Source organism: Callithrix jacchus, chromosome 2 (genome assembly GCF_049354715.1).
Source record: "Callithrix jacchus isolate 240 chromosome 2, calJac240_pri, whole genome shotgun sequence".
Taxonomy (NCBI): domain Eukaryota; kingdom Metazoa; phylum Chordata; class Mammalia; order Primates; family Cebidae; genus Callithrix; species Callithrix jacchus.
This window is the reverse complement of record NC_133503.1, coordinates 204,857,091-204,883,593: the sequence shown is the minus strand read 5'-3', so window position 1 is coordinate 204,883,593 and position 26,503 is coordinate 204,857,091. Positions and strand designations below refer to the sequence as shown.

General features: G+C 60.8%; 1 protein-coding gene across 2 annotated transcripts in view; it reads left to right on the top strand.

The window, feature by feature from the left end:
* Window positions 1-26,374, top strand: part of SLC6A19 (solute carrier family 6 member 19) — a 43,196-nt gene extending 16,822 nt beyond the window's left edge. The window contains exons 1-12 of one of the 2 annotated variants that reach the window (XM_008992271.5): window positions 2,713-2,968; window positions 9,776-9,916; window positions 12,586-12,723; window positions 14,589-14,770; window positions 15,663-15,773; window positions 16,123-16,235; window positions 18,705-18,833; window positions 18,946-19,102; window positions 21,090-21,294; window positions 21,415-21,574; window positions 23,265-23,427; window positions 23,839-26,374. In XM_008992271.5, coding sequence (XP_008990519.4) covers window positions 2,767-2,968; window positions 9,776-9,916; window positions 12,586-12,723; window positions 14,589-14,770; window positions 15,663-15,773; window positions 16,123-16,235; window positions 18,705-18,833; window positions 18,946-19,102; window positions 21,090-21,294; window positions 21,415-21,574; window positions 23,265-23,427; window positions 23,839-24,042 — 1,905 coding nt within the window. In that variant the 5' untranslated portion in view covers window positions 2,713-2,766 and the 3' untranslated portion in view covers window positions 24,043-26,374. Of the gene's footprint in view, window positions 1-2,712; window positions 2,969-9,775; window positions 9,917-12,585; window positions 12,724-14,588; window positions 14,771-15,662; window positions 15,774-16,122; window positions 16,236-18,704; window positions 18,834-18,945; window positions 19,103-21,089; window positions 21,295-21,414; window positions 21,575-23,264; window positions 23,428-23,838 lie in introns of those variants that run through there. The other variant, XM_078365955.1, reaches the window with a different exon arrangement.
* Window positions 26,375-26,503: the final 129 nt, after the last annotated feature.

The following is a 26,503-nucleotide window of genomic DNA, read 5'->3' as shown; positions in this document are numbered from 1 at the left end:
TCTGTGGGGCTAGTGGCCCAGCAAATGTGGGTCCAAGTTGGTTCTGGTTGCTACACAGCAACCAGGTTGCCTCTGCAGAAGTTTCTAGAGGCACTGAGGGGAGGAGGAAGCCCTAGGGCCACTGGCCCCAGGCACCCGTGAAGGTGGGCCCCAAGGCCTCTCGTGAAACTCAGGTGTGTCCAGTGGGGCTTGCAAGGGGCAGGGGCCCTCCATACATACTGGGGACATGCCTCTAGTCCTCTGCGGTGTGGGGTCCCCCACAAGCTCATTCAGAAGACCCTCCCTCAGCCACCCCATGCTCATTCTCCCTTGCAGGCCCTTGGGGTCCAGGAGATAGATACACCCTCCCCATCTGCAGACTGTCCTGGCCCCTCCACCATCCCCGGGTCTCCACTCTGGGCCTGGGCCAGCCACTGACTCTCTCTGTCTCTCTGTCTCTGTCTGTTTGGGTCGCTCTGTCTCTGTTTCTGTCTGTCTCCCTGTCTGTCTTGTTCCGCTGTGTCTCTCTGTCTCTCCCTGTCTCTCTACGTCTTTCTGTCTTGGTCTGTTTCCCCCGATCACTCCCTGCCAGTCACTTTTTCTCTGCCTTTCTGTCTCTCCCTCTTTCTCTTTGTGTGTGTCTGTGTCTCCCTATCTCTTTTTCTCTGTCTCTGTCTCCCTATCTCTCTTTCTTTCTCTGTCTCTGTCTGTCTCTATCTCTCTCTGTCTCTCCGTTTCTCTGTCTCTGTCTCTTTCTCCATCTCTTGTCTTTTTCTGTCTCTGTTTCTTCTTATCTCTGTCTCTCCCTGTCTTTCTCTGTCTCTATTTCTCTCTTTCTCTGCCTCTTTCTCTTTTTCTCTGTCTCTCCCTCTCTCTGTCTCTGCCTTTCTCTCTCTGTAGCAGCCTCTTCCCAGGCCCCCACCCTTCCCTCCAACCAGCGCTGTGCTCGGAAGCCAGGCGTCCTAAATATGAACCTGATGGCCTCGTTCTGGCCCCTCTCTGGGTTCCTGCGTCCTAGGGGCAAAGGTCATGTGCCTAAACTTGCTCATCTCTGAGTGGTGCCCCCGGCGCCTTTGCCTCCATTACTCAGGGACTGTCAGGGTGAGTGGCGTGTGGGGATGGGGACGGGGCCGGCTCTGGCCCTGATCGCCCAGCGGTGCGGACTGAGATAAAGGAACCAGGAGACTACAGAAAGTTCCCCTGGGAAGGTTGGGAAGGCCCTGGCTGTGGAGGGCGCGGTGTGGGCAGTGGGGCAGGGGGCTGTCGAGGGCACCCAAGGAGCTGACCCCAGAGGCTGAATGGAGGTGGGAGGACTTCTGGGGAGGGAGGGGGTGTGGCACTGTCCCTGGCCCCAGGAAGGCAGGTCGGGGTACCCCAGAGTTTGGGGTCTCCTGGATGGGAGACACTTGAGGGAGGCCCTAGTGGGGACCCAAATGGGCAGAGCCTGAGTGAGGAGGGGACCCCCGACTCCCTGTGGAAAAGCAAGAGAGAGCCCCGCTCTGGCTTTGGTCTTGGCTGAGATACAACCCCCGGGGTGGGAGCCTGTCCTGAATGCCCCTCGACGTTCCTCTGGCCTCTCCTGGACCTCATGGTCAGCTGCGTGGCTTCCCTGCATGGCCTCCCTGCTGGGGCAGGGACCCCATCTCCCCTCACCGTCCATGCTCAGCACAGGACTGCCCCCACAAACTACTCCACAGAAGGACAGAAACCCTGCAGTCACCAGGAAAGGGGGTCCTGGGGGGCTGCAGTCACCGGGAAAGGGGGTCCTGGGGGGCTGCAGTCACCGGGAAAGGGGGTCCTGGGGGGCTGCAGTCACCGGGAAAGGGGGTCCTGGGGGGCTGCAGTCACCGGGAAAGGGGGTCCTGGGGGGCTGCAGTCACCGGGAAAGGGGGTCCTGGGGGGCTGCAGGTTCCATGACCCGGATGCTGCATCTCTGGTGACCCCGGAGCCCATGGGATGAGGCTGTCCCACAGGGTGGTTCTGGGTCCTGAGCCTGTGGCCGGGGACTGGACTCCTCCCTGGTCTCCAGCTCAGCCAGGGATGGGATCCGGGCATCCAGGCCGGGTCGGACAGCACAAGCTGTTCTCCAAAGTTCATTACAAACCCCAGTGGCCCCCAGGGCGCAGCCGTGGCAGCCCCACTCTCAGGCAGGTTCAGGCCACAAAAGGAGCAGCCGTGGTTCCGTGGCACTGGTGGGCAGCTGGCCCTAGCAGCAGTTTAGAGCCAGAGCCCGGCTGGAGGGGAACAGGCCGGCTGGGTGTGAGTCCACCCCGGGCTGCCCCAGGGCCCCTGCTCCAGCTGAGCTCCTGGGACTGGGGTGGGGGCCGTGATGCCTGGGCTCGAGGGATCTGTGAGAGGCCCACTCCTGCTTCCCGCAGGTTGGGGTGTGCGGCGGCCGGAGGCTCTTCGACTGGGCAGGCCAGCCTTCTGCAGTGGCCCAGGCACAGTTATCAAGAGAGAAGTGTGTTTGCCCGGTTCTTCCTCTCCAGGGGTGCTGGCTCACCTGCGTGCATCTGCACAGGGGGAGGGGTGGCCAGCGCCCACGGAGCAGCCTCCGGGTTGCGGACGGCAGTGGGTGGCTCTGCTGGCCCCAGGGCCGGGCTCTCTGCAGATAAGGCATTAACAGTCCGTGAGGACACGCCCTGCAGATCTGCTGACGGCTCCGTTCTGCCCAGGTGCTGGGGTGAGGTGCCAAAGGTTCTCTATAAAGTGCCCGGCTCCCGACCCACGGCCACTCGCCCTCAGGCTTCTGCCCTGCCTGCTGTTCGGGGCTGTCCAACGACCACCATGGTGAGGCTCGTGCTGCCCAATCCTGGCCTGGACGCCCGGATCCCGTCCCTGGCTGAGCTGGAGACCATTGAACAGCAGGAGTCCAGCTCCCGGCCCAAGTGGGACAACAAGGCACAGTACATGCTCACCTGCGTGGGCTTCTGCGTGGGCCTTGGCAACGTGTGGCGCTTCCCCTACCTGTGCCAGAGCCACGGAGGAGGTAGGCAGCCGGGCGGGGCTGCAGGCCAGGCCCTGGGAACACACACACACGCACACACACACACACACAGAGGCCCAGGGCAGATGTCCCCCCTCCCCCTGGACCCCAGCTCCCCACGCACAGAGGGGAGAGGAGAAGCCACAGGGTGTGGGGGGAGCTAAGGCCCCCACCTGCCCTTGAGCCTGGTTCCGAGGTTGCTGTCTTGGAGCTGGCCCGGCTGGCATGGCCCAAGGGCTTTGTGTGGGGCTCCAGGAAGGGTCCTGTGCTGCACATTGGCAGTCCTGCGGTTCTCGGGGACCCTCTGGCCTGAGTGTGGGGCCAGAGGAAGGGCACTTTGCCCGGTATAGCCCCTCCTTGGAGGACTTGGGGCTGAGCCCTTCCGGGTACCACCTTTTGTCCCAGCCCCACAGGTGGGCACCTGCCAGGGCACGGGGCAGAGGAGGGAGCCAGGTTGGGGGCAGGGGACCCTCAGAGGAACAGGGTGAGTGCCTGGAGCCTGGGGACTCAGGCCTGGCTCTTGGGTGGGTGCCCTTAGGCTTGGAGGCTGGGGAGCTGCTGTGCCCATGAAATGCACAAGGCTGGGCGCTCCTTGTTCCTTCAGCTCCTGGAACCCAGGTGGGCACGGCTGCTGCTGGCACAGAGGTGACACTTGTGTCCACCCAGTGGCCCTGAGCATCTGGAGTGGCTCCAGGCCTCCGCTCCCTGGCCTGGGAGGGGCTGCTCCTAGGACCCCACACTGAGACTGGGTCAAGTGGCTGCCCTCATAAACCCGCTGCTTTGTCAATGGAAGGTCCGAGAAGGCTGGGTGCCCTCTGCCCTGGGGCGGTTCATGGGGGCCGTGAGGGTCTCAGCTCTGTTCAGAGGAGCCCCCTCTCGGTGGACCTGTTCTTTCTCACTGGGGGAGAGCTGCGTCTCTCATGCCGGCTTTGTGATGTGGAGATTTTTAAAGCAAAGCAGAGATGGGCTTTCCTGAATCAGCTTCACCTCCAGCTTGGTCAGGGACTTGAGCATTGCCTTGGGCGGGTGGGTGCTTTGCCAGCCTCTGGCCCAGCTGGCACCTTCCACTCGGGGTTTCCCACTGGGGTGCTCATCTCCCGGTGAATCTAATCTGGGCTGCAGCTCTGCCATAGGGAGGCTTCAGAGAGGCAGCTGAAAGGGCTTGGGGACACAGGGTCCCCTCCTCTGGCTCCTGGGGGCTCGTGGACGCAGGACAGAGGGGAAGGCAGTGTCCACTCAGTGCGCCGTCTCTCCACGCGTCTCAGTGAGGACTTCGGCACTTTCCTCGTTTATACGGTCAGGGAGCCGACATCGAGGGGAGGCAGGCAGGCAGCTCCACCCGGCTCCTCCTGGAGGCCTCCTACCTGTTTGCGATTGTCCTCCCAGGTGAAAGCCTCACACAGGCCTCACAGCCTCCCATGTCTGAACAGATTTTGCCCTCCTTGGAGGACCTGTGCCAGGTGGGCAGGCTCAAGGGACCCTTTCCAAACCCAGCCACCCCACTCACCTGAGACACCCCGAGGGCGCACGGTGCCTGGGCGTTCTCACCTGGGAAATGGGTCTGATGGCAGAGCCCACTCCAGGGCAGTGTGTGGGGGGTGTGGGAACAGCCGTGAGACGTGGTCAGCCAGGGCTCCCCCGACTCCCCTACGCCTCCACTGCCCCATGCCCCCCACGCCCCCCACTCCTCCCACGTCCCCCATGTCCCCCACTGCACAAGCAGCTGCCCATCAGGCCCACATGGCCCCAGCACAGCGGTCCCAGCGTCTCCTCGCTGCTCAGTGCCTGGCCTGGGGCCAGCTTTCCCCTTGGTCCACCTACGCTATTTCTTAGCAAAAACCTAGGCAGTGTCCGTTCACTGGGTGCCGCAAACACCACCTGCTGGAGAGAGAAGAGGGGAAGCTTAGCCCCTGCGTGAGAGCTGCAGCTTCCTGCTTCCCTCCTTCCTCTCCTCGTTCCCAAGTTTTTCAAGGAAAGACAGATGGAACTGCGTTTCTGTGCCCGGTGTCTCTGTCCCTCTGGGTGCTCTCCGTCTGCCCACGCCCCCACCCCACGCTCTCCGTCTGCCCCGCGCCCCCACCCCAGCTCTCCGTCTGCCCACGCCCCCACCCCACGCTCTCCGTCTGCCCACGCCCCCACCCACGCTCCGTCTGCCCCGCGCCCCCACCCCAGCTCTCCCTCTGCCCCTCGCCCCCACCCCACGCTCTCCGTCTGCCCCGCGCTCCCACCCCAGCTCTCCCTCTGCCCCGCGCCCCCACCCCAGCTCTCCCTCTGCCCCGCGCCCCCAACCCAGCTCTCCCTCTGCCCCGCGCCCCCACCCCAGCTCTCCCTCTGCCCCGCGCCCCCACCCCAGCTCTCCCTCTGCCCCGCGCCCCCACCCCAGCTCTCCGTCTGCCCCTCGCCCCCACCCCAGCTCTCCGTCTGCCCCTCGCCCCCACCCCAGCTCTCCCTCTGCCCCGCGCCCCCACCCCAGCTCTCCCTCTGCCCCGCGCCCCCACCCCAGCTCTCCCTCTGCCCAGCGCCGCCACCCCACACTCTCCGTTACCTGCTTCCGCCTGAGTGATGCCAGTGCCTGCAGCACAGCACTGAGAGGCCTGGTTTCCAGGGACCTTTGCAACCACATCCAGGCACCAGCACTGCCCCATCGAGCAGGAGCCACCCAGTGTCCCCAGGGCACCGGCAGCACTTCTCTCCTCTCCTTCCTCTGCCCCTCATCCCCCATGAGGAAGAAGTTGTTGGGTTTCAAAGACAAATATTCATATTCCGGTGGCTTAAAGTGTCCAGAATGCTTGGATTTCCCTGAGTTTCTTGGGGCAGGACGAGCTCCTGCCTCGGGGTTGCATTTGGGGTGGAATGTGTGTGCCCACCCCCAGTCCTCTCTGATCACTGCTCCATGCTGAGCCTGAGCCCCAGGGGTCAGGGATCTGAGGGTCTCCTGCCCCGAGGAACTTGCAGAAGGGAGAGCCACCAGGAGCAAGGGCAACAGCTGAGGCTCCCAGAAGAGGGGACATCCTAGTGGGGTTTTCAAGGATGAATAGGAGTTTTCCCAACGGAGATGGAGCGATAGGAAGACCCAAGCATTTAGGGTTAGGGTGCGGTGGAGGGAAGGGAGGGGCTGGAGGACGTTTGGGATCATGCACTTGCTTCCTCCTGGTAGTTCTGTCTGGAAGAGTTTCAATTCAAGCTCCTGGAAAAAAAGAAATTGGAGGAGTGAATCTTCTTATTTTACCCAGTGAGCAGGCCCTGCTGGGGTCTTGGGTGTCCCTGCAGGTGAGCCTGCAACCCCCACCCCCTCCCTCAGGGACCTGCTTGTGGGCATCTCCTGCACCCAGCCTCGGGGACCCTCTGGTGGGCGTTTTCTGTACCCAGCCTTGGGGACCCACTGGTGGGAGTCACTTGCACCTGGCCATGGGGACCCGATGGTGGGCGTCTCTGGCACCCAGCCACCATTGCCCTCTGCCTTTCATCTCATGATGGATCCAACATCCCACCAGCCCACCCTCCATGCCTGGCTTTCCTGGAATTCCCCTCCTGCAGCCCCTCCTTCTGAAGGAACCTGTCCCTGCAGCCCCAGCTCAGAGAGAAGGGCCTGTGCACAGCCCATGGCCTGTGTGGGGATGGAGGCCTGGGACTCCAGAAGGCCCTGTTCCACCGCCCGGGCTCGCACTGTGTGGACAGAGGAGGAGAAGGAGAGAGAAGAGGCTCGCTGTTAAACTGGGAGAGGGAGGAGTCAGAAAGCCTGGCGGGGGCCAAGCAAGAAGTCAGGCTGCCAGCACCAGCTCCTCCCTCCGGCCTCCACCCCTTCCTCCCTCCTTCTCTCCCCTCCCTCCTTCTCTCCCCTCCATCACCCCGTCTCTACTTCTCTGTTCTCTCTCTGTGTGTCTCTGTCTCTTTCTCTATGTGTCTCCTCTGTGTCTCTGTCTCCCTCCCTATCTCTGTCTCTGTATGTGTGTCTCTGTCTCTCTCCCTGGTTCCCTCTCTGTCTCTGTCTCTCTGTGTCTCTGAGTCTCACACTCACCAGTGCCATCCTCTGAAGATGCTAGTTTGGGGTCTGACGAGGCCCTCCTGGCTGGGGAGACAGTGTCCGGATGGGGGAAGGGAGACAATGAGGAGGGAATGCTGGGAGCTCAGGTTTTGAGGTTTGGTGGGAGAAGGCGAAATGGAGCGTGTGTTGGGGGAATGGGGGTGAGGGTGGCCGGCCAGGGGGCAGGAGGATGATGGTCACTTGGCTTTGCCAGGAGGGGAGGCTGTAGGTAGGCGGGTCTCATGTCCCTTCTGAGAGGCCCCAGGGACATGGGGGGGTGAGGAGAGGCTGTTGCTGGGACCCCAGTGTCACAGGTGTGGCCATTGCCCTCCTTCACAGGGTCAGTCACTTTGGGACGGGAAGGTGGCCCCAGGAGAAGGGACCCAGGTCAGGATCAGGGTGGCTCACGTGTATTTGGGACACGCATACCCCCAGGCCCTCCAGCCACAGCCGTGTTCTGGATTCTCACGTGGCTGCAGCTGCTGAGCTCCGTCCCATCGGCTGCTGGCTTCACTGTGCTCACCCCGGCCACAGCACGGCCCTTCCATCCAGCCGGAGCAAGGTGTGGCAGGAGCTGCTTCCCTGCGGCGGCACCTTCCTGCCCCCAAGCGGGGACCCCTGAGGGCAGGGGAGCCCAGGCGCCCAGCCTAGGTCCACAAGGGGGCTGGGGAGCACGATCTTTGTCCCCATGGGGGCAGTCTTCGAGATGAGGTGGCATCCCCCTCTTGGGAGGGCTGGCTCTGCCACTCACCCAGCATGTGGCCCTGTGGCCCTGTCCACTCAGGAGATGCTCGTAAGGCTCCTGTGACGCCACCAGTTGGTCAGTTTCATGCTGGCACCTGTGCCTCCGGGGAGCAGAGCCATGGAACCTGCCTGCCCCGCATCCCCGTCCCCGTGGCCGGCTGCTCAGGCTCAGGTTGGTATGCACTGCGTGGTGTCAGGCCAGCCTCTGAAGCCACGCCCCGCAGCCTGACTCCTCTCTGCTGTTCCGTGACCCTCGTCCTTCTTCATCTTTGAGCAAAGGACCCCCGGTGTCCACACCGCCCAGGCCGTGTCCCGCCTCTCCCTCTGCCCAGCCCCTTGGGCACCATCAGGGACACCCAGGTGGCTGCAGCTCAGCCTGTGTGTGTCGCCGTGGGGCCTCGGGGCTGGGCTGGGCGGCTGTGCATCCACTGCAGAGGGAGCGGTCAGAGCAGCCCCGGGTGGCTGGCCGAGGGGAATGCGTGGCCGTGGCTGGGCCCTTCTCCGGCTGCCGCTGCGGCTGAGCTCCGAGAGGGACCTACAGCTTCAGCTTTGGTTTTTCTAAAGAGACAGAATTTAAAGACATGAGGAAATATGAGTGTGAGATCCTTCCAAGCATCTGCGGGTTTTCCGGACCCCCTTCTCCCGGCCCCAGGCTGACCCTGAGCCCCTGCGCCTGGCGACCACAGGAGCCACACTTTTCCCCTCAGGGTCAGTGCCTCCCCATCTCTTATCTAGTTCAAAACAAGTTTCAAACAAACAACTTTCCAGTCAGTTGAAACCCTAAAAGTGTCCCTTGGCTTAGCCCATGAGCGAATCTCCCGGCTCCCGGCTCTGGGCGCCTGGACAGTCCCACTTCCTGCTGCGGTTCTAGCCCGGACAGAATGACTGCAGTTCCATGAAGTATTTCCAAGGTGGTTTTAAACTCTTCCGAGTTAGAGAATGAGTCCCAGAATGTTGGTAGGAGGCGCCCCTGTAGGGCAAAGAGGTGAGCACAGCAGAGCTGGGTGGATTCCCCACAAGACAGGACCGTGGTCACAGCACAAGCAGAAATGTCTCAACATTTTTCCTTTTTGCGATTTTTTTTGTTACAGAATACATGTAACACAAAGCTTGCCATTTTGATCATTTTTACACATACAGTTCAGCAGTTTTAAAGAATTCACAGGTCATGTAACTGGCACCACCCACCTTCATGACTCTGTTTTATGAACCAACTGTCCCCTGAAACTGACTCCCCACTGAGGCCGCACATGATTGCCAGGAAGCAGCCCCTCTCACGGCCACGCAGACTCACCCAGAACCTTCATTAAGCTGAGGAAGACACAGCAGGTGCAGCCGGCACGGGTGTGGCAGGGGTGGGCCCTGCGTTGGAAGCTCCTGGCTGGACAGGAGAGCAGCTCCGAAGGTGCCCGTCTGTGGGGCTCCCGCACTGCCGGGGCTGGGTGGGGAGGTCGGTTCCGCGTTAGCTCTGTGTGCAGCAGCTGTGGCAGTATGTCAGTCTCTGTGTGGGGCATGGACCACACCTCCCTCAATGGTCACAACTTCCCGAGGTCCCATGGGTGACCGCAGTCTGTGTGACAGTCAGGAACACCCAGCTGCCCAGTAGGGCTTCTAGAATGTAGAGTCAGCTCTGGCCCTGATCCCACGGACTGGATGCTCCTTCTCAGCTGTGTTCCCGGCTGCTGGGCCTGCCATAGGGGCTGCAAGGCTTGTTGTGAATGTCTGCTCCTGAGGGCAGCCTTTCAGCCCCCCATGGTCCTGTGGCCTGCTCACAGGTGTGGCAGCCTCCAAGGGCAGCCTTTCTGCCCCCTGTGGCCCCGTGGCTGGCCTGCAGGTGTGGTGGACTCTGAGGGCAGCCTTTCTGCCCCCTGTGGCCCCATGGCTGGCCCACAGGTGTGGTGGACTCTGAGGGCAGCCTTTCTGCCCCCCCATGGCCCTGTGGCCAGCCCTCAGCTGTGGCAGACTCCGAGGGCAGCCTTTCTGCCCCTCATGGCTGCTTCCTGTGGCCAGCCCTCAGCTGTGGCGGACTCCTCCTGTTGCAGGCGCCTTCATGATCCCGTTCCTCATCCTGCTGGTCCTGGAGGGCATCCCCCTGCTGCACCTGGAGTTCGCCATTGGGCAGCGGCTTCGGCAGGGCAGCGTGGGCGTGTGGAGCTCCATCCACCCAGCCCTGAAGGGAGTAGGTGAGTGCCAGAGCCGCTGCACCTGGGCCCAGGGTTCTCCTCGCCAACCTTGGTGCCCCTGCTCCGCCTTCCCTGTCTGTTTCTGGGGTCATAAATGTCCCAGGTTTATCTCCTCCCAGAGGCCTTTGGAAACTCCGGGCCACTCCTAGTCACCAGGAACCAGACAGGACAGCAGAGGCCGCCTGAGTCCTGGCAACCCAGGGCCCAAGAGGGTCCAGATGTGGGGGACAGCACAGTGACCCCTGGAGCCCTGCCCACGGAGGCACTTGGTGAGGGTCCAGGAGGGGGGCGCCAGCCACTGCTGTCCTGGCCTCCTGTGTCCGCTCCCCTACACCTAGTGAGGAGGTCCCCAGCACTGACCCCCAGCCATAGTCACTCATTTACAAGCTCTGGGCCCAGGAGCTGACCCAGTGCAGTTTTACCAAGAGGACATGGGTCACCAAGAACTCAGAATCCAGGAAGGTGGTGAAAGACGGAGGGGGAAAGGGCAGGGTCCACTCCAGAGGGGGTCTGAGTTCAGAGGCACCTGCCCTTCGGAAGCCTGCAGGCCTGGAGCAGTGCCCACATCCTCGCCCCAGCCTCCCCCTGAACCTCCAAAGCCGCCAGGCCCAGGACAGTGGCCCCTGCCTCTCCCTGAGCCTCCAAGGCCTCCCTCCTCTCCCTCTCTTCCTCTGTCTCTCTCTTGCCCTCTCTCTCTCTCTCTTCCCCATCTCACACTCATGTATTCACAACAAATATTTGGCTTTTAGTTTGAAACTTCAATGAAGCGTGTAGTACACAGCACGCTTTCCATCCCATCTAGCTGTCCCTGAATGATTGAGAACACACCCCTCTGCCATTTCTGCCCTCCCTCCCCTCTCATGAGTCCTCCACAGGGAAGGCTTTCCTGAGGCCCACCCACCATCCTGGGCCACAGGGGCTTCCCGGTTGGGGGCAGTGCCAGGTGGGCAGCCCTTCCAGCCTGTAGGCAGCATCCAGGCTACTGGCACAGCAGAAGTTCCCTGCTGAGGCCGTGGACTGGATGCACCTGCTGGATGCTGCACTGGGCAGGTGAGACCCATGCCTGGGGCAAGCTAGGCAGGCATGTGCAGGACAGGCGTGAGGCAGGCAGGCGTGTGCAGGGGAGGTATGAGATGGGCAGATGTGTGCAGGGCAGGCGTGAGCAGGGGAGGCATGTGCAGGGGAGGCGTGTGCAGGAAGGTGTGTGTGGGGGAGGCGTGTGCAAGGGAGGTGTGTGCAGGGGAGGCATGTGCAGGGGAGGCATGTGCAGGGCAGGTGTGTGATGGGCAGGCATGTGCAGGAAGGTGTGTGTGGGGGAGGCGTGTGCAGGGGAGGTATGAGATGGGCAGATGTGTGCAGGGGAGGCATTTACAAGGAAGGCGAGTGTGCAGGGCAGGCGTGAGCAGGGGAGGTGTGTGCGGGGGAGGCATGTGATGGGCAGGCATGTGCAGGAAGGTGTGTGCGGGGGAGGCGTGTGATGGGCAAGCATGAGCAGGGGAGGCGTGTGCATGGCCGGTGTGTGCAGGGGAGGCATGTACGGGGGAGGTGTGTGCGGGGGAGGTGTGTGATGGGCAGGTGTGAGCGGGGTACGTGTGTGATGGGCAGGCATGTGCAGGGGAGGTGTGATGGGCAGGCATGTGCAGGGGAGGAGTGTGCAGGACAGGCATGAGCAGGGGAGGCGTGTGCAGGGATTTGTGTGTGGGGGAGGTGTGTGCGGGGCAGGCGTGTGAGGGGGAGGCGTGTGAGGGGGAGGCGTGTGCGGGGCAGGCGTGTGCAGGGGAGGAGTGTGCAGGACAGGCATGAGCAGGGGAGGCGTGTGGGGGGGAGACGTGTGATGGGCAGGTGTGTGATGGGCAGGCGTGTGCAAGGGAGATGTGTGCAGGGTAGGTGTGTGATGGGCAGGTGTGTGCAGGGGAGGTGTGTGCAGGGCAGGTGTGTGATGGGCAGGTGTGTGCAGGGGAGGTGTGTGATGGGCAGGTGTGTGCAGGGGAGGTGTGTGATGGGCAGGTGTGTGCATGGCAGGTGTGTGATGGGCAGGTGTGTGCAGGGGAGGAGTGTGAAGGGGAGGAGTGTGCAGGGCAGGTGTGAGCGGGGAGGCGTGTGTGGGGGAGGCGTGTGCAGGGGAGGAGTGTAGGGGAGGCGTGAGCAGGGGAGGTGAGTGCAGGGCAGGCATGTGCAGAGGAGATGTGTGCAGGGCAGGTGTGTGCAGGGCAGGTGTGTGCAGGGAAGGCATGTGATGGGCAGGAATGTGCAGGGGAGGAATGTAGGGCAGGCGTGTGCAGGGCAGGTGTGTGCAGGGAAGGCATGTGATGGGCAGGAATGTGCAGGGGAGGAATGTAGGGCAGGCGTGTGCAGGGGAGGTGAGTGCAGGGGAGGCATGTGATGGGCAGGCCTGTGCAGGGAAGGCGAGTGTGCATGGCAGGTGTGTGTAGGGGAGACCTGTGCAGGGCAGGCACGAGCAGGGGAGGTATGTGCAGGACAGGCGCATGCAGGCTGCACCACTTCATCAGCTACATCATCCTGGCCCACACTGGATCTGCCCTCAGATTCTGGAGCAGCCCCTCCTGGCCACACCCTGTACCAGGCCTGGGACCGCCTGTGGGGAGTGGGGACGGGTGGCTGGGGAGGGCGTGCCTTGGCCCCAAGCCTCAGCAGCAGCCTCCCCACAGGCGTGGCCTCCATGCTCGTGTCCTTCGTCGTGGGACTGTACTATAACACCATCATCGCCTGGGTCATGTGGTACTTCTTCAACTCCTTCCAGGAGCCTCTGCCCTGGAGCCAGTGCCCACTCAACGAGAACAAGACAGGTGCGTCCTCGCAGCAGTCCCAGCCACATCCGTCTCACCCGTGGGGCTGCCACCCCTCTCACGCAGGCACATGGAGTCATGAAACTCAGCTCAGGTGTGGCAGAAACCAAAGCCCCAAGGCAACAGGGTGTCAAAAAATTGCAGCTCCAGACAAGAGGCCTTAAAAGTGTAGGCCTCTTGTGTAGGAGGTGTGGCAGAGGACGAGGCCCTGGGGAGGAAAGTGTGGGAGCCTGGGGGGAGCTGTCCACAGTCTCAGGGCCCCCAGTCACCTGCCTGGAGCTGGGAGTTGCTGGGAGGTTGCTCCCTATCCTCCTGGGAGGGACATGGTGTCAGACGGCCCTCCCGCCCCCACATCCCTGCGTTGTTCTGCACAGATGGGTCTGTCCTGCCCACGTGGGCCCCACATTGCCCTCCCACCTCGGCCCTTGCAGAACCCTCTCTCCCAGGAAGGGAGCATCGGGAGCAGACCCTCTATGTGTGACATGAACTTGTCTCACCATGGTCCACATGGTGGCCCTGGGACCTGAGCGCTTGGTCACCAGCAGCTTCTGGGCCAAGCAGCACAGTGGGGCTTCACTGCACGCTGCTGCTGAGTCAAGGCTGGCAAGATGGTCCCTGGGGCCAGAATAAGACAGATCCCCCCACAATACGTGAACCCTCACTGCACTCTGGGACTGCGGGGCTCTTTCCTGCCTCTGGGGGTGTGGGTTCTCTGGAATTAGACCACTTCCCCCTTAGAAGGGTCTCACTGCAGTTCCTCGAGTCCAGACAGGCCCATCGTGGTGAGTATGGAGCGGGTGGTTGCAGGCAGGGGCCTTGCCAAGGAGCACACACGCTCTGAGGCCCCCATGTCCCTGCTGGAGCTTGCACAGGGAGGAGGGAGCAGCGTGAGGCCCAGGGTGCACCTGACTGTTGGGACTGGAGCCTTCTAACCAGTGCACATGTGTAGGCATGTGTGGGGTGTGCAGGTGTGCATGTGTGTGCTGTGTGCATGAAAGCATGTATGTGACATGTACGTGAGGACCTGTGAGGGTGCAGTTGTGCATGTGTGTGAGTGCATGTGCATGCACGTGAGCATGTGTGCCTGTATGCATGTGTGTGCTGTGTGCGTGAGTGCATGTGCGTGCACGTGAGCATATCTGTGCACTTGTATGTGGTGAGTGCATGTGTGTGAATGTGAGCATATGTGCATGTGTGCACGTGTGTGAGTGCATGTGTGTCCACATGAGTGTGTGCCTGTGTACATGTGTGTGCATGCGAGTGCATGTACATGCACGTGAGCCTGTGTACATGCATGTGTGTGAGTGCATGTGCATGCAAGTGAGCATGTATGTGTACATGTGTGCATGTGTGTGAGTGCATGTGCATGTATGTGAGTGTGTGAGCCTGTTTACATGTATACGTGTGAGTGCATGCATTTGCACATAAGCGTGTGTGCCAGTGTACATGTGTGTGTGCATGTGCATGCATGTGAGCATGTCTGTGTATGTGTGTACATGTGTGTGAGTGCATGTGCATGTACATGAGTGTGTGAGCCTGTGTATGTGTGTACGTGTGAGTGCATGTGTGCCCATAAGCGTGTGCCCATGTACATGTGTGTGCATGTGCATGCACATGAGCGTGTCTGTGTGCATGTGTGAGTGCATGTATGTGAGCGTGTGAGCCTGTGTACATGTGTTGCTGTGTGAGTGCATGTGTGTGCACATAAGCGTGTGTACCTGTGTGCATGTGCAGGTGTGGGCATGTCACTGATGTCAAGGCCTCTGGAGCCTGGCTGGCCTGTCTTCCAGCTCAGGGCCTGTGGTGTTCATTCTCCCCACTTGGGGGATCCACACCCTGAGCTGTGTGAATGGCCCTCTCCCCAGGGTACGTGGATGAGTGTGCCAGGAGCTCCCCTGTGGACTACTTCTGGTACCGAGAGACGCTCAACATCTCCACGTCCATCAGCGACTCGGGCTCCATCCAGTGGTGGATGCTGCTGTGCCTGGCCTGCGCATGGAGCATTCTGTACATGTGCACCATCCGAGGCATCGAGACCACCGGGAAGGTATTGCGTGGTCCCAGCCAGGCTGCAAGTGCTCTGGGGGGCGGGTGCAGGCAGCCCTGCCTCTGCTGGCCTCCCTGCAGAACCCAGCTCTGGGGGGGGTCTCAGGCTCTGTCTTTCCCCAGACCCCACCAACAGCGCTGCCTCTGCCCTGAGGCTCAGCAGCCTGGGTGGGAGGGACCCAGCCTGCCCTGGGTTTCCTGAAATGCCCAGACTTGGGGCCCCAGGAACTTGGTGCTGGCCCGCTTGACACTCAGCGTTATGCAGGAGTAATGAAACTGCTGGAAAGAGTTAGGCAATGATGATGGTGGTGATAAAACAGGAAGGCTGAAATGGAAGAGTAAGGCTCCATCTTCCCTACATGGGAATCTTTGCTGGGATGTCCAGAGTGGCCAGGCCTGTCTCCCGGGGGCCAGCAGCCTTGAGGCCCAGCCCCCTTCCCCACCCGTCCCACCTGCCCCACCGTCCCACCTGCCCCCTTCCCTACCCGTCCCACCTGCCCCACCGTCCCACCTGCCCTCTTCCCCACCCGTCCCACCTGCCCCCTTCCCCACCCGTCCCACCTGCCCCACCGTCTCACCTGCCCCCTTCCCCACCCGTCCCACCTGCCCCACCGTCCCACGTGCCCCCTTCCCCACCCGTCCCACCTGCCCCCTTCCCCACCCATCCAACCAGCCCCCTTCCCCACCCGTTCCACCTGCCCCCTTCCCCACCCATCCCACCTGCCCCACCGTCCCACCTGCCCCCTTCCCCACCCATCCTACCTGCCCCACCGTCTCACCTGCCCCCTTCCCCACCCGTCCCACCTGCCCCACCGTCTCACCTGCCCCCTTCCCCACCCGTCTCACCTGCCCCACCGTCCCACCTGCCCCCTTCCCCACCGTCCCACCTGCAGGCTGTGTACGTCACCTCCACGCTGCCCTATGTCGTTCTGACCATCTTCCTCATCCGAGGCCTGACGCTGAAGGGCGCCACCAATGGCATTGTCTTCCTCTTCACACCCAACGTGAGTCCCTGGGGCTGCCCTGCGCTGAGACCCCAGGAGAGGCCTGCCGCCCTGCGCCCCTGCCAGCCTCAATACCAGCACTCACCCACGGGGACAGCCAGTCCCGGGCCTGAGAAGGTCACTGGGCCCCACGTCCCTGGGTCCCGGGTCAGCTCCTGGCAGCACACCTTTGCCCTATGAGCCGACAGAGCCCCTGTGGGGAAGGAACTGGCTGCTGCCCCCAGGGGCCATGGCCTAGCCTGACCACCCCGACAGCCTTGGCCCTCCCCGGCCTCCCCGGGACCACACCTCCCAGGTCCCCGTGACCCCGTCCAACCTGCCAGTGGCTGAGTGTCTCTGTGTGGCGCAGGTCACGGAGCTGGCCAACCCGGTCACCTGGCTGGACGCGGGCGCACAGGTCTTCTACTCTTTCTCGTTGGCCTTTGGGGGCCTCATCTCCTTCTCCAGCTACAACTCTGTGCAGTGAGTGCGGGCATGGCGGGCCTCAGTTTCCCTCTCAGTCCAGGGGAGAACTTGCTGGGAGGATAAAAGACAAGGTGGAAAGCACTCTGTGGCTGTGTGGCTGGGGCCTCTGTGCCCCAAATGGCCCTTGCGAGCTGAGTCTAGAGTGCAGTGCATGGAGGAGGGTCAGGCCTCCCTGAGAGGAGAGCCAGGAGCCGGCCCCTGCGGCTTCCCCCACACCTATCCCTCTGAGTGCCTGGTACGGGCCCCTCCTGTGCTCTCCCCAGACCCCTGCTCCACGCCTACATCGCTCCCAGCCCACCCCTCGGCATCCCAGGTCCCCAGACGTGTGGCACCCCTGACACCCTCCACATCCCCCACCAAGGCCAGGTCCTTCCACTGCACCCTCCCCTGTACCTACTGCACTTCCCAGTGCCCCCAGGAAGGGTTGGTACCCTGGAGTCCCCAGCAGCCTCTCGGAGGAGCACAACTGGTGTCCGTTCATTTCCACTCACATTTATGAAGCACCTACTGTGTGCCTGACCTGGTGCATCAGGACCCGTCCTCAGTGACCTGAACCCCTGCAGGTCGACAAGCAAGCCCAGAAATCGTCCTGTGCGTGGTGACCAGAATCTCAGAGCAGAAGGGGTGGGGGGTGAAGGCGGACTCCTAGGGGTCAGGGTGCCCCTCTAGGCTGGGAAGGTGTGATTGGAGTCAGACAGAGGACCCTCAGTGCAAGGGGGCGGGGACTGGGTGTGGAGGGCGGGGCCTGGGTATGGAGGGCGGGGCCGGGGCATGACTGGGGCTTGGCAGATGTAGCGCCCAGGCAGGAAGGCTGGGAAGCAGAGGGAGGTGCACTTGGAGGCGTGTGCAAGATGGGGGTGGGGGCAGAGAGGGTGTTGGAGGGACAGGAAGGACTCTGGAGTCACTGCGCCAGCACTGGGTGGAGCAGTGAAGCCCACCCAGGCCTCAGGAGCTTCCCCAGGTGCCGAGGGCAGGTGCTGGAGAGCCGTGGGCACTGCAGGCAGCTGGAGCAGGGTGTCTTGGGCTTGAGGGCTGACTTTGTGGAGTGGCTGAGGCGGAACTGAGGGCGAATTGTTTTATAACAGCTTTATCCAGATCTGTCGCATACCACACAGTCCTCCCGTTTGGAGTGCACAGTCCAGGGCTTAAGCACATTCACAGAGCTGTGAAGCCAGCCATCGCCGCTGTCCAGTTCTAGAATTCCAATCACTGCAAAAGCCCCACATATGTGAGCAGCCGCTCCCCAGTGCCCTGCCCTCCTGCCCAGGGGAGCACTGAGGCGCTCTCTGCCTCTGTGGCTCTGCCTGGTCAGGACATTTCCTGCGAATGCGGTGGTCACCACAGCCCTATTCCGATCCCTGCCTGGGGCACAATATCCTCAAGGCTCTGCCCATCACAGCTGGCATCAGGGAGCCATTCCTGTCTAGGGCTGGGCAATACTTAATGATATTCGCAGACCGTGGTGTCTGCATCATCTGTCCGTGGACCTTGTCCGCGTTTTGGCTATTGTGAATCATGCTGCTGTGAGCCCGAGGGTGCGAGTTTCTGTGGACGCGTGCTTTTGTTCTCCTGCGTGCGCAGCTCTGAGTGAGCTGCTGTGTCGAGTGGGACTCTGTGGGCAGTTCTTCCAGGAGCTGTCAGGATGCTTTCCCGGTGGCTGCAGCACTCATGCTCCCACCTGTGTGTAGGAAGCTCCAGTTTCCCCACCAACACTTGTTATTGTCTGACTTTTGTTTCTGGCCCACCCAGCAGGTGTGCAGTGAGGTCTCACTGCAGTTTGATTGGCATTTCCCTGAGGCTAACATATTCGGCCCTTGATGGAAACATCTGGAAGGATGTTGTCAGCATCTGCTGAGACTGGAAGGGTGGAGCCAGCTGGCTGGGTTATGTCAGGGAGGTTGGGGCTTCAGTGCAGGACATGCTGAGTGCAGGGTGCATTTAGGAAATGGTGAGGCCTCAGCTGTGGAGCAGCCAGACAGGACACCTAGGGTGGGGGCTGGGGGAGAATGGGTGTGAGGTCTTTGGCCTGGAGCTGTCCCTAGAGAACTGACAAAGGTTACCACAGGCATGAGGGGAGGAAAGAGACCTGAGCTCTATAACCAGAGTGATCTGGGGAATCAGGAGCCGTCAGAGCCCCGGGCAGCCCCTAAGCTGAGGTGGGGTCAGCAGGGGACCAGGCACTGCCCTGGGGCCACCTCTGCAGCCTCTGAGCCGGGGACCAGGCACTGCCCTGGGGCCACCTCTGCAGCCTCTGAGCCGGGGACCAGGCACTGCCCTGGGGCCACCTCTGCAGCCTCTGAGCCTGCTCCAAGTGGGGCTCGGGCTCCGGCTGCCTCCCTGCCTTGCTCAGTGGCTCAGCCTCTCTCTCCTGGGTGCATGCTCTGGACGAGACTCGGGTTTTGCCCCAAGCCGTGTCCTGACCTGGGACCCCATCGCCAGCTGCCATGACGCTGCTCTCGTCCACAGCAACAACTGCCAGATGGACTCGGTGATCGTGTCCATCATCAACGGCCTCACGTCGGTGTACGCGGCCACGGTGGTCTACTCCATCATCGGCTTCCGCGCCACGCAGCGCTATGACGACTGCTTCGACACGTGAGTCGCCATCCCCGCCTCCGTCCGCCGTCCTGGCCCCTAGGCTGCGCCTCCAGGAAGCCTCCCAGCCTCCCTGGCCCCGGCTGGCCGTCAGCCTGGATCTCGCCTGCAGGAATATCCTGACCCTCATGAATGGGTTCGACCTGGCGGAAGGCAGCGTGACCCAGGAGAACTTTGCAGAGATGCAGCGGTTGTGCAATGACACCAACCCCACGGCCTACGCGCAGCTGGCGTTCCAGACCTGCGACATCAACTCCTTCCTCTCGGAGGTAGGTCTGCTCCCGAGGTCGAGGCAGGGAGAGGGCAGCCCTTGCCGGCACCCGAGAGTCTGGCCGCCCAGGGCGTGGATGCTGAGCTTCAGCCGGGAGGCCCAGCTCCGGCTGTCTGCCTGCCTGGCGTCCGGGGCGCTTCAGTCCCAGCTGCCAGAGTGCCGGGCCATGAGATTTCACTTCCGAGGCTCCTGTTACACTCAGAGGCAGGAGCCGGGAACAGCAGGGGCTGCCTCCATTCTCTCTCATCAGGCACACAGAACACCCCGGGGGGCCACCTGGGATAGGATGACTTCTGTAAACATTGGAAGGGTTGTCGTGGCCGTCTTTGAACTTGTGAGGCCACCAGGGCAGCTTTTGTTTTGGACGGGCTGGCCTGTCTCCTGCTGCTGAGGCTCCTGCTGCCTGGGCTGCGTGGGCTTCTGAGTACCGTTCCCACAGTTAGTGAAGTTTAGAGGTTCACAGGGTCAAAGACGACAGTTGCTGACTTTAGTCATGAGTTTTCTTTCGGGGACCGCCCCCCCCGTATTTTGCGGGCATTAGGCACTTCAGGACCCAGTGCTGCTTCTCCTGTGGCCGCTGGGAGAAGAGCTGGATAGAGGGAGCCATTTCTAAGCCAGCTGGAGCCAGGCAGAGGCCTACCCTGTTCCGCCAACCGCAGGAGGCCTCTGAGTGCAGGAAGCGCAGGCAGGAGGGAGCCAGCAGGGCTGTCCAGTCTAAATTTCTTTTTCACAAGCAACTTTCGCATCGCGTAATTATGCACCATGAAACTCACCCATTTCAGTGCATTGCACAGCTGTGTGCAGCTACCCTGTCCGACGCCAGCAAGGCGTCCGTTTGCTGTTGCTCCCCACCCTGGCGGCCCAGGCGCCCTTCCACGGTTCTGCCTCAACCCACCTGTCATTATTAGAAACGCACCAGAAATAAACCCATGGCTGGCAGGCCTGCTCTCGGCAGTGGGTGCGGAGGGGCACCAGCATTGCTGCAGGTCAGAGCCTCCAGCCTGGGGCCTCCTCCCGCCTCTCACCTCCTCCCACCTCTTGCCTCCTCCCGCCTCTCACCTCCTCCCGCCTCTCGCCTCCTCCCCCTCCTGATGCCTCCCTGCACGTCATCCCACCTTCACCTCCTCAAGCCCCTCAGGTCCTCCTGCCTCCCACCCTGCGCTGAAGAGCAGGTGCCTTGTATGCTGCTGCCTGCTTCTGACAATTTCCTACTAAACTCTTCAGAGCCCTCCATGGCCATGTCCTGCTGTGTAAGGGGTTCCACTCTTGTCCCTGGAAATCACGTAGATGTTTTAAGCGGCTGTAGGGGACCCTGTCTTTGGATGAGTCCTTGAGACCTCCCACATCCAATCCCTGCAGGGAGCCCCACTGAGCTGGGCAGGTCCCTGGGCCTCATGGGCGGAGGTTTTTCTCTGGAGATTCCACAGCCAGGACCACTGATCACCAGGACCGTGATGGGCTCGTACCTGGTTCTCAGTGGTGGTCTGTGGCCAGACACAGGCAGAGGGTCAGCCCTGGGGCCTCCAGATGGCAGTGCCTTGGTGGTTCTCACCTGAGAGCCTGCCTGTGGGCATAGCCTACTCTAACCCAGCCATCGGCCACCTGACTTCCGAGCATGTCCCCAGCATGTTTATTAATAGGCAATTTATGAAATGCCTCGTTTCCAGGGCTCAGCCGCACTGGGTCACAGCTTTGCGGGCTGTGAGGTCTCAGAAGCTCCCCGTGTCGAGAGCCTGTCCATGGGTGGAACGGGGCTCTGAGTGCTGCTTGCTGAAGGGATCCTCTTACTGGTCCTGATGCATAGTTCAGCTTTTAAAAACACACTTTGAGCCTAAAAGACGAGATCCAGAAATTTCTCGACAGCTCAGACCTGCCTGCCCCGTGCATGACTTGGGGGGTAGAGTGACGTGCACAGAACCTCAGGCTGGGAGAAGAGTGAGCCCGCCGTGGGCAGAGGCCCTGGTGACTGTGTGCCATCCGTGCAGGGTGTGGAGGGCACAGGCCTGGCCTTCATCGTCTTCACTGAGGCCATCACCAAGATGCCAGTGTCCCCGCTGTGGTCCGTGCTCTTCTTCATCATGCTCTTCTGCCTCGGGCTGTCATCCATGTTTGGGAACATGGAGGGTGTGGTTGTGCCCCTGCAGGACCTCAAGGTCATCCCCCCGAAGTGGCCCAAGGAGCTGCTCACAGGTGCGTGTCAGTCGGGTGGGTCCCTGTGGCAACGGTGCCTCTGTGAGGTGGCAGTCTCTGGGCGTGTGGGCAGCTCTGTCCCCCCGGGCCTGTGAGCAGCTCTGTCCGCCCTGCCTACAGGCTTCATCTGCCTGGGGACATTCCTCATTGGCATCATCTTCACGCTGAACTCCGGCCAGTACTGGCTCTCCCTGCTGGACGGTTACGCTGGCTCCATCCCCCTGCTCATCATCGCCTTCTGCGAGATGTTCTCTGTGGTCTATGTGTACGGCGTGGACAGGTAAGGGCCACGGTGGGGACAGACGCTTCTAAAGCAGAAAAGCCAGGTCACAGGGCATTCCCATGAGGGAGGAGCCAGCTGTGTTCCGGGTCCAGAGGGAGAGGCTATGACTCGGGGCCTCAGCCAGCTGTGGAGGCTGGTGTAGACCTGCCCTGGCAGGAGCGGAGGGCATCAGCAGGGCCCCAGTGTGCCAGTAGTGGGAGCTTGGTGCTTCTGGGAGCCAGAAGCCTGGTGGAGCCCAGGCTGTGGCCGTGCCCACCCAGGAAGTCAGAGCTGAGTGTTCGAAGCCACTGCAGGGCCCGTGGCTGGGATGTCCCGGGTCGGGGGGTCGGTGGGGGGGAGTGGGGGTGCTTTATTTCCCTGGTGCTCCAGGCCTTTCTGGCAGGCAGAGAGGTTCTAGCAGTGCAATAGAGGCTCAGACAAGGGAAGGCAGGGACCCAGACACCATCAGCCATCCACTCAGCCAAACATCCCGGGCACTGGCTGCCACTGCCCGGCAGGACCTGGAGGACAGGGGCTCTTGATGGCAGCCACAAAAACTTTAGGAATAATCCGGCAGGGCCAGGCATGGTGGCTCACGCCAGTAATCCCAGTATTTTGGGAGGCCAAGGTGGGCGGATCACTTGAGGTGGGGAGTTCAAGACCAGCCTGACCAACATGGTGAAACCCCATCTCTACTAATACAAAAATTAGCCAGGCATGGTGGCACATGCCTGCAACCCCAGCTACTCAGGAGGCTGTGGCAGGAGAACCGCTTGAACTCAGGAGTTGGAGGTTGCAGTGAGCTGAGACTGTGCCACTTCACTCCAGCCTGGGCGACAGAGTGAGGCTCCATCTCAAAAAAAAAAGAAAAGAAATAATTGGACAGACTCAGTTAACACTGAACAGGAAGCCTGTCCTATGTCCCCAGCAGTGGGATTTGTAGGACACAGGGGTAGGAAGCTCTTCAGCACTGGGTGAGTGAGAACAGAACTCACACCAGCCCAGGTCAGCCATGGGGAAGGCTGAGGGACACGGGCCCACCAGCCATGTCGTTCTAACCACAGGCAGATATTGGCAAAGAACGTTCAGGCCCCGATGTGGGGATTAGCTGCAGAGTGTGAAGTGCATGCATAACTGTCTAAATGTTGAGCACGTGGGACCAGCTCCTTCTCACATGCTTCTGGGGGCACCGGGAGTGCCCCTCTGGCCACTGCAGGCCTGGGACGGGCTTGAGTACACCTCCTGCTTGCTCCATCTTGATTTCTTCAGAGGATAAATTTCTTTCACAGAAGAGGGTTGAGCAGAGGATGAGGATTGAGGGTGGGGAAGGTATGGGGTTGTCTGACTTCAGGGTGCTGCTACGGAGAAGCTGAGGGTGCTCACAGTGCTCCCTCCTCCATTCCCCCATTCTGCACTGGTGACTGCCCCAGACATGGGTGAGGGCGAAGCACCTCTGACTATGGGCTTGCCATCCAGCACTTGCTGGTGGCGTCATAGGGCAGAGAGAGCTGCTGGCCATGCCCACAGCTTGAGGAGGTGCCCAGGGCCAGGATGGAGGGCTGGGGCCCTGGCATGGGGAAGCCGGGCACCTCGCAGCATGACACCACCTGTCGGGGCAGCAGAATGCACAGAAAGCTCGACAAGCTGACGTCCTGCTGGTGGCACCAAGAGCACGCTGTCCACAGCCGCCGCTGGCCTTGTTTGGCAGGTTCAATACGGACATCGAGTTCATGATCGGCCACAAGCCCAACATCTTCTGGCAAGTCACGTGGCGCGTGGTCAGCCCCCTGCTCATGCTGGTCATCTTCCTCTTCTTCTTTGTGGTCAAGGTCAAAGAGGAGCTGACCTACAGCATCTGGGACCCTGGCTACGTATGTGCCCAGGCCGTCTCCTGGGGTGGGGAGAGCAACAGGAAAGGGGAAAGGAAGGCACACATCCACGCATGTGGCATGTGCACACGCAATACACACACCCACTTACATGGGCATGCACTCACGCTCACGCTCAGGGGCATCCCGGCCACCACCCCACGCATCTTGCTGGTTACCGCCTCCATGACACCACGTGCAGCATGCCGTGGGCTGGGCCTGCTCATGCCATCCCAGGAGGGAGGTGGGTGGGCGGGGAGGTGGGAGGAGGGAGAAAGGGGAGGCTAGAGGAGCCCCTGGCCATGCCACCAACCTGACAGGACAGGAGGTTAGTCATGGGGTGAGGGGCCTTTGCTCCAAAGTGAACCCCCTGGTTCCCGAGGTGCCTACTCACCCACAGGGCTCTCTCCCCAGGAGGAATTTCCCAAATCCCAGAAGATCTCCTACCCGAACTGGGTGTATGCGGTGGTGGTGATCGTGGCCGGGGTGCCCTGCCTCACCATCCCCGGCTATGCCGTCTACAAGCTCATCAGACACTGCTGCCAGAAGTCAGGGGACCGCCAGGGGCTGGTGAGCACGCTGTCCACAGCCTCCGTGAATGGGGACCTGAAGTACTAAGCAGGCCTAGCCCACGGCGTGCCGCCCACTGGTGGTGTCAGGGAAGGAGGAACCCACAAGACCCGTGGGGTGGGGGCCAGGCTGCACCTGCATGTGTGTGAGCATGAGTGTGCTCGTGCGTGAGGGTGTATATTGTAGATGCATGTGCCATGTGGACAGATGTGTGTCGTGTGTGTGCATGTACATCTATGGGCATTGTGTGAGTATGCATGTGCACATGTGTTGCCCACATGTATGTGCACGTGTATATACACGTACATGTACATATATGTATCTGCACATGCATGTTGCGTGTGATGTGCATGTGTGTACACACCTCTTTATACATGCATGCACATGTGCTCATATAATGGGCATGCACATGCATGTATGTATACATGTGAATGCATATACTTGAATGCAACTGTGTTGTACGTGGGTGTACATGCATGTGTACACACACACGTGTTTATGTGCATGTATGCATGTGTGAGGTGTGTGTGTGAGCATGTGTACATGTGCATGTGTGTCTGTGTATGTGTGTGTGCTGTGTGTGCTTCTCTATACATTTGTGTATATGTGTGTGGTGTGTGCTCATGTGTACATATGCAGGCATGTGTGAGGTGTGTATATGTGAGAACATGTGTACATATGTGTGTGTCTGTGTATGCATGTGTGCTGTCTATACATTTTGGCATATATGTGTGTGGTGTGTGCTCGTGCGTGTGCATATGCAGGCATGTGTGCATGTGTGAGGTGTGTATATGTGAGCATGTGTACGTGTGTGTGCTGTGTGCTTGTCTATACATGTTTACGTATATGTGTGTGATATGTGCTTGTGTGTGTGCATATGCAGGCATGTGTCCGTGCCTGTGTACACGTATGTGCACATATGGATGCACGTCGATAGGACACATACCTGCCATTCAGGGCCCAGCTGCCCTCTGTGCTCATCCTGGCCACAGACACAGGGTCACGTGAGAGGCCGGGGGAGCAGACCACCAGGGATGAGCTGTGCCCTGCACACACCCGGGGCAGCAGTAGCCGAGCCCACGGCGGGGAAACACCTCTGCTTCATCTCCGTGGCTGTCAGGAGACAAAAGCACAAGTTGCCATCTTGGCTCCTGGGAGTGACTCTTGCTGCCCACCCCTACCTTCCCCTTCCACTTGCTGTTGACCCTTAACCCCAGGGCTACTGGGGTCCTGTAGCCCTTGACTGGGAGCAGCCTCTCAGAAGCCGGGGCAGTGGTGGCTGGAGATTTTGAGAAAACTTGGCCGCATCCTCTGGGACCTGGGCTCCAGTTGGCCCCTGCCGAGTCCCCGTGTCCTGGCCATTTTCCGGCTGAATGAGTGCCAGCCATTTAAACATTGCTCCTGCCACCTCAAATAGATGAGCAGTTAAATAAAACTCAACTTGGCATAATTCAAGGCAAATACCACTCTGCATTTTCTCAAGAGGACGTGAGCTGTGTGAATTTTTAGCCAGCCTTCGGAGAGAAGACGGGTTACAGGGTAACTCGACCCTGGCTGCCATCCTGGGGTGCTCTGTGTGTCCAGGGCATCTTCAGGGACCACACAGCCCCCAGAAGCCTCCAGCCCGTGCGCCATGCAGTGAAGCCCAGCCTGGCACCCGCCCTGACCCCATCACAAGATGGGTCTCCATTGGGGTTCAATGTCTCATGTTGGCCAACAGCAGTCAACACTCGGGGCACCTACTTCAATGGATGGGTACTTCTGCTTTCCGTGGAAGAATCTGGATGTTTACATTAAACTGATCTTCTGAGAATTCCTATGGACTGGTGTGCCCTGGTGCGATGTTCCACCCACAGAGACCTGGTCACACTCGCCCCTTCCATCACCCACCCCATCCAGTGGCCACTGCACACACCGAGTCCTCCTGCCAGCCTTCTGCGCCAGCTGCCTGCCACATGGGGCCCTGGGATCTGAAGACTCCACAGCAGCAGGGGAACATGGTGAGCTCTGCGCCCCGCAGCTGTGATGCCACTGAGGATCTGCCTGCTGATGGCTTCAACAGGGTCTCACCTCATCTCTTTCTGCTCTTGGGCCCTCAATCCAGACAATTCTGATCAGTGCCCCATGAACCTGCTGCCCTGTGGCGCCTGCCCAGGAGGCCCTGCCAGGCATGCACAGGCATGCATCAGTGTGCCAGGCATGTGCGGGCGTGCCCTGGCCTGCCTGCCGTAGGACCCTATGGGCGGGAGCACCCACCCCATCTATGTCTCCCGATTCATGCATCATTTTGTAGGTTTCAGTGTCTCTGTAAATGTGGTAGAAACGCAGGTTTTGTGGGCATACGGTGTACGTTTCTAAATAAATCGCTTATGTTTAATAGTCTCTGCCTACAAGTGACTATTGTTCAGATGTAGAGGGATGAGTGAGCCAGTGACCCCAGAGAGGACAATGGGAATGGTGGGTCCAGCTCCTGCCTTCTCCTGGGGGTCTGGCTTTGGGGCGCTAGCTC